Here is a 13,762-nt window from a genome sequence, read left to right on the forward strand (position 1 = left end):
TACCACAAAATTGTGAAAGTTTTACCCGGCATTTACATGTATACTTAAATTACAATAATAAAATTCATGCTTTTCACTTCAGGATTTCTGATCCAACCATGTATACGTAGTATGGCATGTTGAGATATGGGTTTGGTCGATTGATGTTTATGAAGGACCTGTATATACGTAGTACAAAGTATATCACTGGATTAAGCTCTTTGTCCAAGTGTATTATGAAAGTGCTTTGCTTTGAGCTCAGTTCATTGTTATGCAATTCATTCATTGGGAATTAATTATAAAGATTTGACAGACGATTCTGATGTACAAGGAATTATCAATGTTGTTTCCATTTTATGTACAATGTAAGTAATAGGGAGATAATAGCATTTTATTTAGATTTGAATCAAACATTTTTGTCCATTAGCCAAATTTATAAAACAAAAACACTTTACCAAACTCTACCTACTAGCAATATGATGCCTGATTTTTATGTTACACTTTATTTTATACATGTACATCTATACTGCATATACGACACCTTAGTCCTGAATGTAAATGGTCATCCAGTATGTTGAAAAAAAATATTATAAGGCCTATTTGGCCTAATTGAATTCTAAAACTATATTTAATTGTACATGCTCAACATTTATTATTCATTGATTTGTTTATTTCTTATTTTTTGTGAATTAACAGCAATTATTAATTACTACAATACACTTTCATACCACAACAAAACTGCCTTACTGTATTGGTATTACCTATATTTGTATCCATATCACAGAATGAATTGAAAAGAGAATATTTTTGCAATACCTTTTTCATATTGAATACTATAACTTTTTAGATCTTTAGACATATTAAGTAGATGTTCATATCCACTTAAATTTTTTATCAGAAGACTTCTGTAGCAGTTATATTTTTTTTATGAGTCTCTGAAGCATGCTCACAAAGGTTCTTTTGATGATATCATTTTCATACTGTCCAATTTTGTTTTTGGCTTTGACCTGCTTTGGTGGAAATATTTTCAAATAATTATTATAAAATAATACAGAAGTTTACTCTCTAGCTCATCTGGCCCCAAGCATCATGTCAGGCATTGTCATTACTAATGTCTTCTAAACTGAGTAAATTAATTCCTAAAACAATTAAATGTCTTCTAATCTGAGAAACAATTTCGACATTAAAACAAAATCTTTTACTTATGATCATGATGATCCTCCACAAAGTCAAGGCTGTAGCGCAGCTCCAATTGAAGTGAGGCAAATCGCCTAGCGGAGTGAATTGTTTTTTGAGCCAAGCAAAGCGAGGCGAAAAATATTTTTTAGGGTGGTTCGGGTGCCTGAAACGAGAGAAGCTTATTTCAGCATTACTATGGGAGAGGTCAATGTATTTATAATAAAAAAAATATACAACAGAAAGGGCTTTTTTTTTTAGCCAGCCTAGTAAGTAAAACAAGTTTCAATATTAAAGTTAATCTCTGCTGGTCAACCAAAAATTTCCGATTCTCCTGTGACCTGTACTATCGAAAAGCTTCAACACACATTCTTTGTCAACTGTATCATTCCTATGCACATGTTGTTTTTCATTCGTTTGATGTGCTTGAGTTTTGGATTTTGCCATTTGATAAAGGGACTAAACTATAGAGAAAAATGTACAAAAAAAAAAAAAAAAAATACATAACTCCAAGGAAAATTCATTTTCAACTCGAAAAGTCCCTTTATCAAATGGCAAAATCCAAAACTCAAGCACATCAAACATATGAAAAACAAATGTCATATTCCTGAATTGGGACAGGCATTTCCTTATGTAAAGAATGATAGAATAAACCTGGTTTTTAGCTCTCTTTTTCACAGGTAAAGTTAGCTTTTGCCATCACTTGGCGTCCGCTGTCGTCGTTCATCCGGTGTAAACTAGTACACATTTTTGTTTGGGGTCCAGCTGAAGCCCGACTTCAGGTGCAGATTTTCTCGCTGTGTTGAAGACCCATTGGTGGTATTGCGCTATTTTCTGTTCTTTGGTAAGGTTGTTGAATCTTTGACACATTCCCCATTTCTATTCTCAGTTTTATCTTAGTTTTAAATAATAATCATCAAAAAAATATTTCATTCAACAAATTCACGAATCTATTCATGAACATATAAATATTTCAATCTGAACATATAAAAACAACTTCTTTTTCAACCGGTATTTGAAATAAAATATGGAATAACGTGTAGGGCGCGAATGTGTAAGGTGCAAACATATTTTGGGAGTGAACGACCCGAAACCTATACACTGCTTTTTGTGATAGGTTGGACTGTCTGGTTCACCGTGTCTATAGTGCTTTGATTTTTTGGCCAAACCAATAAGATCAAGATCATTTATTTATATTTTATTTACATAAGGGCGGTAGAACTCATCAACAATTTATACATATATATATATATATACAACCAGAAAACACTACTTAAAACACATAGTGCTAAAATAACCACATAAAAAACAACAAAAACACAATGGTATCATGACATGATTGTTAAATTTGTAAATCTGAATTTTTCAAGATATATATAGTCACTAAATTTGGCTAAGAACTTCTACATACACGTTTGGGATGATTGAATACAAGAAGGAACATATTACGCATGAAATCAGATTATCATAATTGTTACAAAACCTTATCTGTCATTATTGTAGAATATATCAACATTCACATGTTCACATGTTACCAATAGAAATAGCTGAGAAATGAATAAACAAATAAGTTGAAGAAAATGAATAACTATACAAATATTGATATTGGTGATGAAATAAAAATTACATTTTTGAGAACTGACAATTAGTGATGCTATTTAAAATTTAATAACTCGACTCCTCTGAACTAAAAAAAAAAACAAAAACGTGCAACACAAAAAAAAACAACTTATAAAAGATTCCAGACATATCATTGTACACGCCATTGTGTGTTTCATTCACAAAAGAATCATCAGTGACACTCGATTTAAAACTTTTAAAGGCCATATCACGCTCACATTTAAAGAAAATTTAGGTATAGCACCAACAAACAAATTAAGAAATAATTCCTTCATTTCATGCTTTATGCTCATTTAACGCAAAGTGGAAAGTGCAAAACTTGTTTCCCAATCCACTATAAATAAATATGTTTAAACTAAACTAACAGCGAGGTGTAAAATATGGTCAAATATAATGCCTACTCATGTTAAAATGAGCATAGAGCATGACATGAAGGAATTATTTCGATTCTAATAGCAAACATACAGTATTTTTATAGGTCGAAGCGTACAAATAAACTAATCATAGATACCAAGATTGAAATTTGAAATTTACGCCAGATGCGCGTTTCGTCTACAAAAGACTCATCAGTGACGCTCGAATCAAAAAATATTAAAAAGGCCAAATAAAGCACGAAGTTGAAGAGCATTGAGGAACAAAAATTCCTAAAAGGTTTGCCAAATACATCTAAGGTAATCTATTCCTGAGGTAGAAAAGCCTTAGTATTTCAAAAATTCAAAGTTTTGTTAACAGTTAATCTATATTTATGAACATATCAATGATAACTCAAGTCAACACAGAAGTGCTGACTACTGGGCTGGACGAAAATACATTAAAAATGTTTGGCTGTTCCCGTTTCCTCCCCATGGAGTCTGTAAATTAAGTTTTGAAACTAAAGGCAGGGCAAATTTATGTTGTTTGATAAAAAATATATAATAAAAATTTATGTAAGCTGCTAAAATGCATAAATTTCATTTGGATAATAATGAAAATAACGAGAATATTAACAGTAAGTCTATGCACATGTTTCAAACATATTTTGTGTTAATTAGAACATGGCTCTGTTTACAAAGCGTAATGCGGACGTCATATAATAATGGTGTAGAGGAATTTGCTTGGGTAGCTGAGGTCTCCAAATGTTTTCAAATATTTGAAAAATATAATATAATCAAACAATTATCACTGATCTGTTTAGATTTCAAATCCTGTTTTTCTGATGGATGATAGAGAACAGATGCATTATGTCAAAAACCATAGTTAATATCATGTCATGTAGCAACAACTATATTTCAGAATATCGTTGCATTTTTTTTCTTCAAAATTATATTTATGGAGATACTTTTTTATTTACAAATGAACATTGAAATTACATTGAAGACCTGTTGGTGACCTTCTGCTGTTGTTTTTTTTATGGTCGGGTTGTTGTCTCTTTGGCACATTCCCCATTTCCATTCTCAATTTTATTGAAAAGTAGTTGTGTGGTAAACGCCATATACAACAAGCCACTATCAAAAAATTCAGAAACAACACAACGACAAGATTCGGTCTCTGAATTAGTTATTTTAAATGTGTATACTTTATTATTCATTAGACTTGAAATTCAGACCTAAATTGAATATTAAGGTAAAATTTAATGCTTTTTAAGATCAACATAATTGAATAATTTTAGAAGCACAGGTTGATCTCTTCCTGACATCTAAATGATGTTATTTAATTATATAAATGAAGGTCATTTTAAAGTTAATTGATTTCTGAGAGCAGTTGATTAACACAAATGCACACTTCTGTTATAACACATTATAAATTGGGTATTGTAACAAGTTTGTTTTACAATTACAGTATGGATGTCACTATTGGCAAATGTTTTGATCTCAGGGTTAATCCCCAGTGTAGGATTTCTGTGTTGTCTTGAAATATAATTTTTGAAAATTGTCTGTATATAAAATTTTGAAATAGCAAAAACACTAAGGTTAAACCCTCGGTCAAAGGTGGCCTGAATAAACTGGTAATTACGTTTACTTCAAATAGACTTACTAAAATGCACTGAAATTATTTCTTTGGCCAAAATATGTCATGACTCTTCCAAATTATCATAACTGTAAGGGAATGAACACTTGTGTAGATTTGAACATGTGGTCCGAGAACACAATTATTATAATTCGTAGTGCATTTCTTTTAGAACATAAATGAAAATTAAAAAAATCCCACCTGCGCTTTCTCAATGAAATTTTTACAGTGTGTTGTACTACTTTTGGGACAAATTATATCAAAATTATAGAAAACTTCATCGCCAATAACTCAAAATATGGAAAATTTTGTGATTAGGGTGTCTTGAAATCTTTTGACATCTTCCGAAGTGCTAATTTTTAACATTTTTAAGCTGGACCAAATCACTACTTTCCTGTAAAATTCTGGACCCAAATTTTTTTACAGTGTAATTTCACCCCCCTACTTACAATTTGAGGCATTAAACATGGAGAAATAAATTTGGAAGGGGTATAAAAATTATTGGCAAGTAACCCACTGTTAACAATAGGGACTATATTCGTGAACAACGAAAATCAAGGGACGACAATTGTGGTCTCGGACCATGTTTTAGGTTTTTTTCTTGCCATAACAATCATACATGAAATATGTTGAATATATGAGAATGTTATAACTAGTATAGTGTGATTCATTCACTTTGATTACTTAAGTGACCAAATTTTTCAGCAATGGTAATTCCTCCTTCTCTTTATTGTTAACAGGCGTTTGTTCTAGCGCTCTTTAACTTGTTGTGTATAGTTTTTTTTCTGAAAGAAATATTATTATAAATTCTATTTACAGCACTTTTTAAGAATTTCTATATCTCTACTCGTAACTGCTGTGTTTTCAATTTGATCTGCTAAATCTCTGTAAATTGAGTCTTTTCTTAAAGCTTTAAGAAATTCAATAAATCCTCGTTCATTTTTACGCAAAAGCATATCCATTAAATTCCTGTTCTTTTCCTGTGGGGTTTTACCAGATTCTATCTTCTTCCCGTCATCAACTGATATTACCTCTCTTGATATTAGATGATCTACTATGTTCTCATGAGGTATATCAGTAATAACCTTGAGATAATTCTTCTGTAGACGAACTTTATACAATGGAACATTTTTGACCGATAAGCCTACAAAAAAAAAAAAAAAAATTGTTTCTCAAAAGTGACTAAAAATAAAAATTATAATCAGGCTTTGTGAATATTACAAATACATAGTTGATAGACATGTCTTTACAACAATGTCTAGCTAATGATTTAATTTTTCACAGGGAATGTTAGGTAGAAATCAAATTGTACAAGTGATATTAACTTATATTAATGATTTAAAATTATCAAACACAAAGACAAAAAGATGAAGAGAGGTTGTGATCATACAGATACCCATTTTATGATCGGTTGCTGATTTGGGTATTTCTAATCTAAAAACTATTAGAAAATAACTAAACCAGTGTATTTGCGCCATTAATGTTCAAGACTCCTTCTGTATTTATAATGAATGGATGATTCTTTAATTACTTTTTAACAGTAACACCAACATTGAATAGAAATCTAAGACAATACAATTGTGTTTGCCCAGTATGGCCATATTCATGATATTCGAGTGCTGTCTTTGAAGTAAGATGCCACATGGGAAATACAAAAACTTATGCCAAGGTAATAAAATCATCATTGGTACCAGGATTAAAATTGTGTATGCCAAACACACATTTTGTCTTAAATAAACTGTCATCACAGATATATGTCTCACCTTTTTGTAATTTTTATTATGCAAATGTTGAAATTAAAATATCAATACTTTAACATGTTACATAAGTTATTCAAATATTCAAAGTCAATGAACCATGACTGAGGTACATGGCTAAACAATCTCCATATAAATGAGATGTGTCAATGCTAATACAACTGCATACCAAATACCTTTGACTAATTATAAGTTGTTCCCTTTAAACAAAACTTAAAACAAACATTAACTTATAAACTAAGTCAATGAACCATGAAGAAGGGGTAGGCCAATTAATATCCATGGAATTGATTTTTGCAAATGTCCATAAATTCACATGCCAAATATCATTGACTTCACATATAAGCAGTTTATCTTAAACTGATATAATCTCAAACTAATACACGTAAACTAAGCAAAAATTGTAAAGTCGATAGACCATGACTGATGGGTCGGGGCCAAATAATATCCATGGAAATGAGATGTGTCAATGCTTATGTAACTGCATACCAAATATGATTGGCCTACCACTTGTGTATCACCATAAAATAGAGCTAATCACAAACTAATACATTGTTGACGTTTTCACCGTCGCCACCACCGCCGGAAACAGCATACCTATGTCTCGCTTTTTGACTCTGTCAAGGCGGGACAAAAAGGGCAAATAAATTACAAAGTGAACAAACATTGACGGCCTGAAATTCCGAGCTATAGACTACAATATGATCAGCAGACAATAGAAAAAAGTAAACAAATTACCTGCCCAATACCATCTGCTTCAAAAAATGGTGTAAATGATTAGAAATGCATTATAAGTCTACTAGCAACCTGCCCGCTGAAAATCTGGTCATAAAGAAGACCTTTTTGTTCAATAAACTGAATGTGTTTTTCCCTTTGTAATACTGATTATTTCAAGCATTTCTGTCAAGTTTTGTCATAATCAGTTCAATAGTTTGAGAAAAATCTAGTATATTGAAAGACGACATCTACAGCGATTCAGTTTCTTCGACAAATCCAAACCAAGCCACATCAAGATAGAAGAGTGTGGACCAATACATGATCAAATATATATCTTATCTGCCTACAAACAGTTAAAATGATACACAAGATGAATTTAGGAAGATAAAATACCACTAATTAACCTCTTTGTCTTCTTTATAAGGTCTCTTTGGGTCAAGTTATACCTCTCATTTCCTAAAAAAATTTACTTTTTCAGGCCAATGAATAAAAATATTGGGGTAACTTTCACTCATTTATGGTAGAAATGTTATAAGAAATGAGTAATTGAAGCATTTTAGCAGAATGAACAATCCATATAAAAGTTTACTGTCTCCAAGGAGGTTTCAATAAGTCCTTACGTAAAAATTTAATTTACGCCGCGTTCCAAAGAGGGACATAAAAGGCTTCTCTTTTAGTGAATAGCTTGTCGTTACAACATTAAAAATAATTTCATCTTCTTATAACTATATATTTATTTAAGTTCTTTCCCAGGGAAATGTTATATCATAGCAAAATATAAGAAATAAGGAGAAAAAGCCCCCCCCCCCCTCCAAAAAAATAAATATATATGCACTTAGTATGGCTTGTTCTGTCAACTGAATATTCATGGTACAGTCCTATTTCAAGACAATTTTCTCATAAAATGTGATTTAGAGACTCAATCCACTCAGAATATTTCATTTTTTGTATTATTTCACTTAAATAGCAAGAAATTTTAGCACATGAGATTACTCACAAGGCCATAGGTGCATGTACAGCTTCCCATATTAGGTGTAATACCACCATTGATTTTCCCCTATTAGTCTTTGTTAAATTTGCACTTTTCAAAAAATTGTGTAGAATTTATCTTTGTTTCAAATAAAGAAATACTTGACATGAGTAAAGTTTTATCCTGTCCAGTTCTATAGAAAAGTTTCACATAACATTTCATTGCATATAAGAAAATAACCATCATTGGAAGTTAACCAATCAAATTTCTCCCCTTATTCTATCTGTGTACAAGGTTTAGTCACCATGTAACCTCAAGATTACAAAATTTTCTATAGAAATCACAAATAAAAAATAATGGTGTTTTGAAAAACCCAAGACATATGTTTATGACTCAGAAATAGTTTTACTGCAATAAAATGTAGGATTAATTACCTACAACGGTCAAATTCAAGGGAATATTTTTTTAGACCTACTTTCATATGCAACTGGATGTTACGTACCATGATTTGGTGGTATTACACCTACAATGCATTTATTATGTCGCAAAGAAGAACACAATTTTAGCTTCACACAACAGATAGAACATATTAAAGGCCTTTTTTCAACTTGGATATTCCTTTGTATTCAACGTTTTTTTTTTGTAAAATAACATTTTTTTGTGAAGGACAATGTGCTTAATATTGTCTTGAATGGGGTCAAACCAATATACATTTTAGGTCTTCTGAATACTATTAAAACAAATGCCCACAATTTACACAAAAAACTCTGTTAACCTTTTAAATACAGTTGGAAGCAGTTAACTATAATTATTTTCCTTAATGTTTCTTTATTCTTAAAAAAGCAAAATCTTTATTCTTAAAAAAGCAAGTTTAATGTCATGAAATGTTCGAAAGTTTTGAATGTTTTTCATTAACATGGAGACATGCTGGTTAGTTAGCAGAAGCATTCTGATTATATTGAAACATGTTGTCCTCATGTGTTATGACTTAATATACCTCAATGTGAACCCATAAATACGAACATTTATTTCTCACCAATTCAGTAAACCTACTTGTCCTATGTATGCAAATATTATCAAGATAGAGTATACCTTCATTATCAGCGGGTACTAGTGCTGCACGTGGGCTTATTGCTTGTGAATCACATTTCAAATCATTTGCAAGCTCTTCATATCCATAAGTATTTAATCCGTCAACAAATACACCATACGCAGGTTCTCTTCTTTTAATCACAATATCCAGCAATGCTTTGTTCTGATCATCTTGTCCAGCATGTTGTTCAATACGGCGTCTGTCATCTACTGATATCACCAATTGTGTCATCATATGATCCAAAATCTGGCTGGTTTGTATTTCTTGTATTATTCTGTCTGCATTATCTCTGATTCTATCTGTAATCAAAAAGATTGAACATTCATAAGATCATTAATGTATGACTGTTTTACATATGGTACGTAATGTCAAATTATACGTAAATAAGGATATTAATATTTCTTTAAGACTGTCTACGTGTATTTAAATTTTAATATGAAACTAACGGAAAATTAAAACCTTGGTAATGAATTCTTAGATGCCAAAAAGAGGAATTTAAATTGTGATTCAAGAGCGGTTAGGTTTCAAATGTATTTTTTTGTTTTCAGACAGCCATTGAACAATCAAAATGAGGTCAATAAAAATAGACATATGCAAGACAGTAACATCCTAACATACGGCATCTGCATATAAAGTGTAACATTGTAAGCATCTAGGTCTTCTACCTTCTTAAAAACAAAGCTTTATACAAATAGTTTACGTTGCCACTACGCATAGAAATCCATGTGATTTTTATTCTGTAACTGTCATCGATTGCAGCGAAACAACAATTTGTTACTGAATGTTTTGTTGTTATTTGAAAAGTACTGTTTTAGATACAATGTTATTTTTCGTATACAACTTCAGTTAGAAATAGTCCATCTACCTTCCATATCAAGAGAATTAAACTGTAAAATACCAATAAAACCAAAAGGAGAAAAAAAAATAAAAATGAAAACAACGTTCTCCCTTTCAATACTTGTGTTGTCTGTTTTCATAAGACATGATTTTCGATTGGCTCGTTGTAACTATTTTGTTAAAAGAAATTAATCATCTATGGCAAATAACTTATATCAAGTTTTAATGGCTGTCTTTGGACATTTTCCAGGTGTTGGCATCAATGATCAATGAAAACGAGAAAAGCGAACATGTCAGACATTTGTATTTACAAATTAGCTGGATTAAAGCAACGACTATGTTTTAATTTGCTATTAAGAGTATATGTATCTAAATAGTCTGCTTTTCCTTTTTATCTTAATTATTTTAAAAGCTAAAGCCAAAATCGAATCAAATCATGAAAATCATCATATTTAAGGGCATTTAATCATATGAGTTTGGCAGTTTTGGTCAAAACAAATAGTATGTATATATATTGATTTTGAACATTGTTATTCAAATCAGAACATTTTTTTTTAATCTATACTGGTTTACAAGAAACTAGAATTTACATGTATTCTACTGAGTCCCCCCTTTTTTTTTTAACTTTCAATTACTTTAGCTGTTTCAAAGAAGCAGATTTTATACAAGTATATCATGCTTACAAGGGGTATTTGCCAGGTTGAGAGGTACAAATTTCCAGAGCCGTTAGGTGAGGGAAATTTGATTACCTCGAAACCAGTATTTTTGTCAAAGACCTCTTGTAAGCATGATATAATTGTTTAATTCCACCGAATGTTCTTTGTATCCATCTTGACCTCAGAAAGTATATTGTAATGTATATATGGAGTTTCTACTTGAATGTATAATTCTTGTATATATACTGCAGCTGTTCTATTTGCGCAATCAAATTGCATTGGTCGTATTATCATTTTTGATCATTTGTGATGTACAGTACTGTATCTCCCTGTTTATGATAAGCTGGTTCTCAGCTGACTACTACACTTTGTTCATCAGTTTGAGTGAAGCGTAATACAAGCGAATTCCAGTCTATGTTTATGACCGGTTGACAATGCATTTCCGTTGAGTTTCATTTATGACGTCCTTAAAAGTACTGGTTCGTGGAATTTTTACGTCATTTGCTCCAAATTCAATAATGGTGTTTTTTTATCCTAAATATTTCATTTGGAATCGTATATTAAGAATGACCAGAAATTTGTCCTATTAGAATAGAAATAATTTATTGGGCTATTTTTAGACATGGTATTCCCAATCTGCCAAGGTATTTGCTAGCAAATACCCCAGTACATGGAATTCCCTAATGACAACACCCTGGCAGAGAAAAGAAAATCTCAATATATAGAAATTGGTGAAAAATACTATGTCTCTCATCCAATCAAAATACAGCATTATTACATAAGGTGGAATTAATGCTAAGATAAACTCACCATAGAGAAAAAATAACATGAAAACCTTAAATTTCTGACATGGTTGAATGGTTGATCTTAAATAAAGAAGAGGCTCATACCAATCTAATTAAAAACCAATCTCTCATCGCTCCTGTTTCTGATATGTCGCGTGGGAGATCTAACGAAACCCGCTTTGAGGTCACATGTGAGTGACCTCGTAGGTGTGTCTTTTTTGACCAATGAAATTGAGTCTTCCACGATCTTGGAAGTTTAACGAAAGGCAAAGGGATGTAACTCATTTTATTTACGACGAAATCGTCAGTCAAAATAATTCATAAACTTTTTTGATTGGCTTATTAATAGGTCGTCAACTCATTTGCATATCTTTATAAATTCATAACTTTTAGTTCACTCACATGTGACCTCAAAGCCGGTTTTGTTAGATCTCCCACGCGACATATCAGAAACAGGAGCGATGAGAGATCGGTTTTTAATTAGATTGGGCTCATACAAGCCTGAATTGCATGGATTTTAAAAATATGCCGTTTTGATTTGTGATTTTAATATTTCATTCACTTATCTTTCCTTATTTATAGGATCATTTAGTGGCAATTGTTTGTAACTTGTATTGAGGATAATGTTTACTGTTTATACCTTTTTATTACACTTTATAGCTTTGGAGATGAGTTGTAAAAAGTCAGAAATTAGTTAAGAATCATGATTTAATTAATCATTACTGCTTAAAGAATCCTCAGATGAGTTTGGTCATATTGATATATTAAGTTGTATTGCTAATCATGTATGCTGTTTACAGTTTCTAACTATCTTTCATAGTTTTCAATGTGAAAGGCAAAAATATGAAAAAGAGTCAAAAGGCACCAGCTCCTGTGAAGTATCATCAAACGGTTTTCTGACCAGTGACTTGGATGGAGAGTTGTCTCAGTGGCACTCATACCACATCTTCTTATATCTACATCTTTATAGAATATCTTTTGTTGTATATTATAAAACAAATAAGAAAACTATTTAAACCTAAGGGCAATAACTCTTTAAGGAGTCATCTTATACTGGTTAAATATGAAGTAAGTCTATTGACATTCATGGAAGATTTTCTCTATCTATTGAGGATTTCAATGTATAAAAAAAAACAAATGAACTTTACTCTTACAATCCATTTGAATAACAAGTAATGTCCGTTTGATTGATAAGATTAAAAAACTTGACACTAGATAAATCACTCAGCCAAAGTTTTGTTGAATCTGGTCTTGTAAACAGCATTAAAATATTAAAGGTACATGTATTCGATTGATTATTAAATTCAAATGTTTCGTTTTTGTTGTAGGTTTAATTGTACAAAAACAAATGGTTTTGAATCTTTTGATTTTGTCTTCTTAGTTAAAAATAACTTAAACATATTTTTCAATGCAAGTTCAGAAAATATTCTATATTTTAATTGATCCTATATATTTTATCTTCTTCAATTGACTATCAAACATTTACAATGTTGATCCACTTTGAAGAAGAATTACCTGTAACGGTTTCTACAGCTCTCAGTGTTTTAGGATCCACATTCTTTACAATCTCCTCTAAACACCTTGCACCTTTTCTACTATTTACCAAAGCTTGTTCAAGGACACGTATTGTAGGTCTTACTAATCTGTCTCTCCTCCACGTAAATAAAACTTCTTTACTCTGGGCGGTCAAGTCACAATTACATTTGTCTATGTTGTCCAAGTCTGCTATGGACAATCCAAGTTCTGTTCCTAATTGAAAGACCATTTTACCAATATGTGGTGATATGTTATCTAGTATTTCATCAGTAGGAATCAAATCTAAGATATCGTCTGGAATACCTTTATGAGAAACACATGAATTATGCTTTCAAAAGTAGAAATTAGGTAAACATTTGGTTAAATAATTTCTAAACAATATTTATGAACACTGGTACTTTTGAAAACTACATTTTGTTTACTTTGTTTTTGTTACGTAATCTATGCTGATGACCTATTCACTACAACTACTCTTAAGAATTTAGAAATGTCATGAAGTCAAACATAAGCTTTTAAAATTTATTAACAATGCTAAAAAATATAAAAATGTGTTACCATCTTACCAATGACCTTTTTACAAAGTTGGGTCCAAAATGGACAATAAGTTTCAAAGAAAACATGACTTAATACAGGGTGGTAAGGCAACATTA

General features: G+C 31.1%; 1 protein-coding gene across 1 annotated transcript; it reads right to left on the reverse strand.

The window, feature by feature from the left end:
- Window positions 1-9,148: 9,148 nt before the first annotated feature.
- On the reverse strand, window positions 9,149-13,409 carry LOC139482373 (uncharacterized). The gene is made up of 2 exons (XM_071266235.1): window positions 13,092-13,409; window positions 9,149-9,597 (listed from the first exon to the last, which is right to left on the reverse strand). Exons 1-2 carry the CDS (start codon window positions 13,339-13,341, stop codon window positions 9,194-9,196), a joined length of 654 nt encoding a protein of 217 aa, XP_071122336.1. The 5' UTR covers window positions 13,342-13,409; the 3' UTR covers window positions 9,149-9,193.
- Between the last annotated feature and the right edge of the window lie 353 nt (window positions 13,410-13,762).

The sequence above is a fragment of the Mytilus edulis genome, chromosome 7, assembly GCF_963676685.1.
Source record: "Mytilus edulis chromosome 7, xbMytEdul2.2, whole genome shotgun sequence".
NCBI lineage: Eukaryota > Metazoa > Mollusca > Bivalvia > Mytilida > Mytilidae > Mytilus > Mytilus edulis.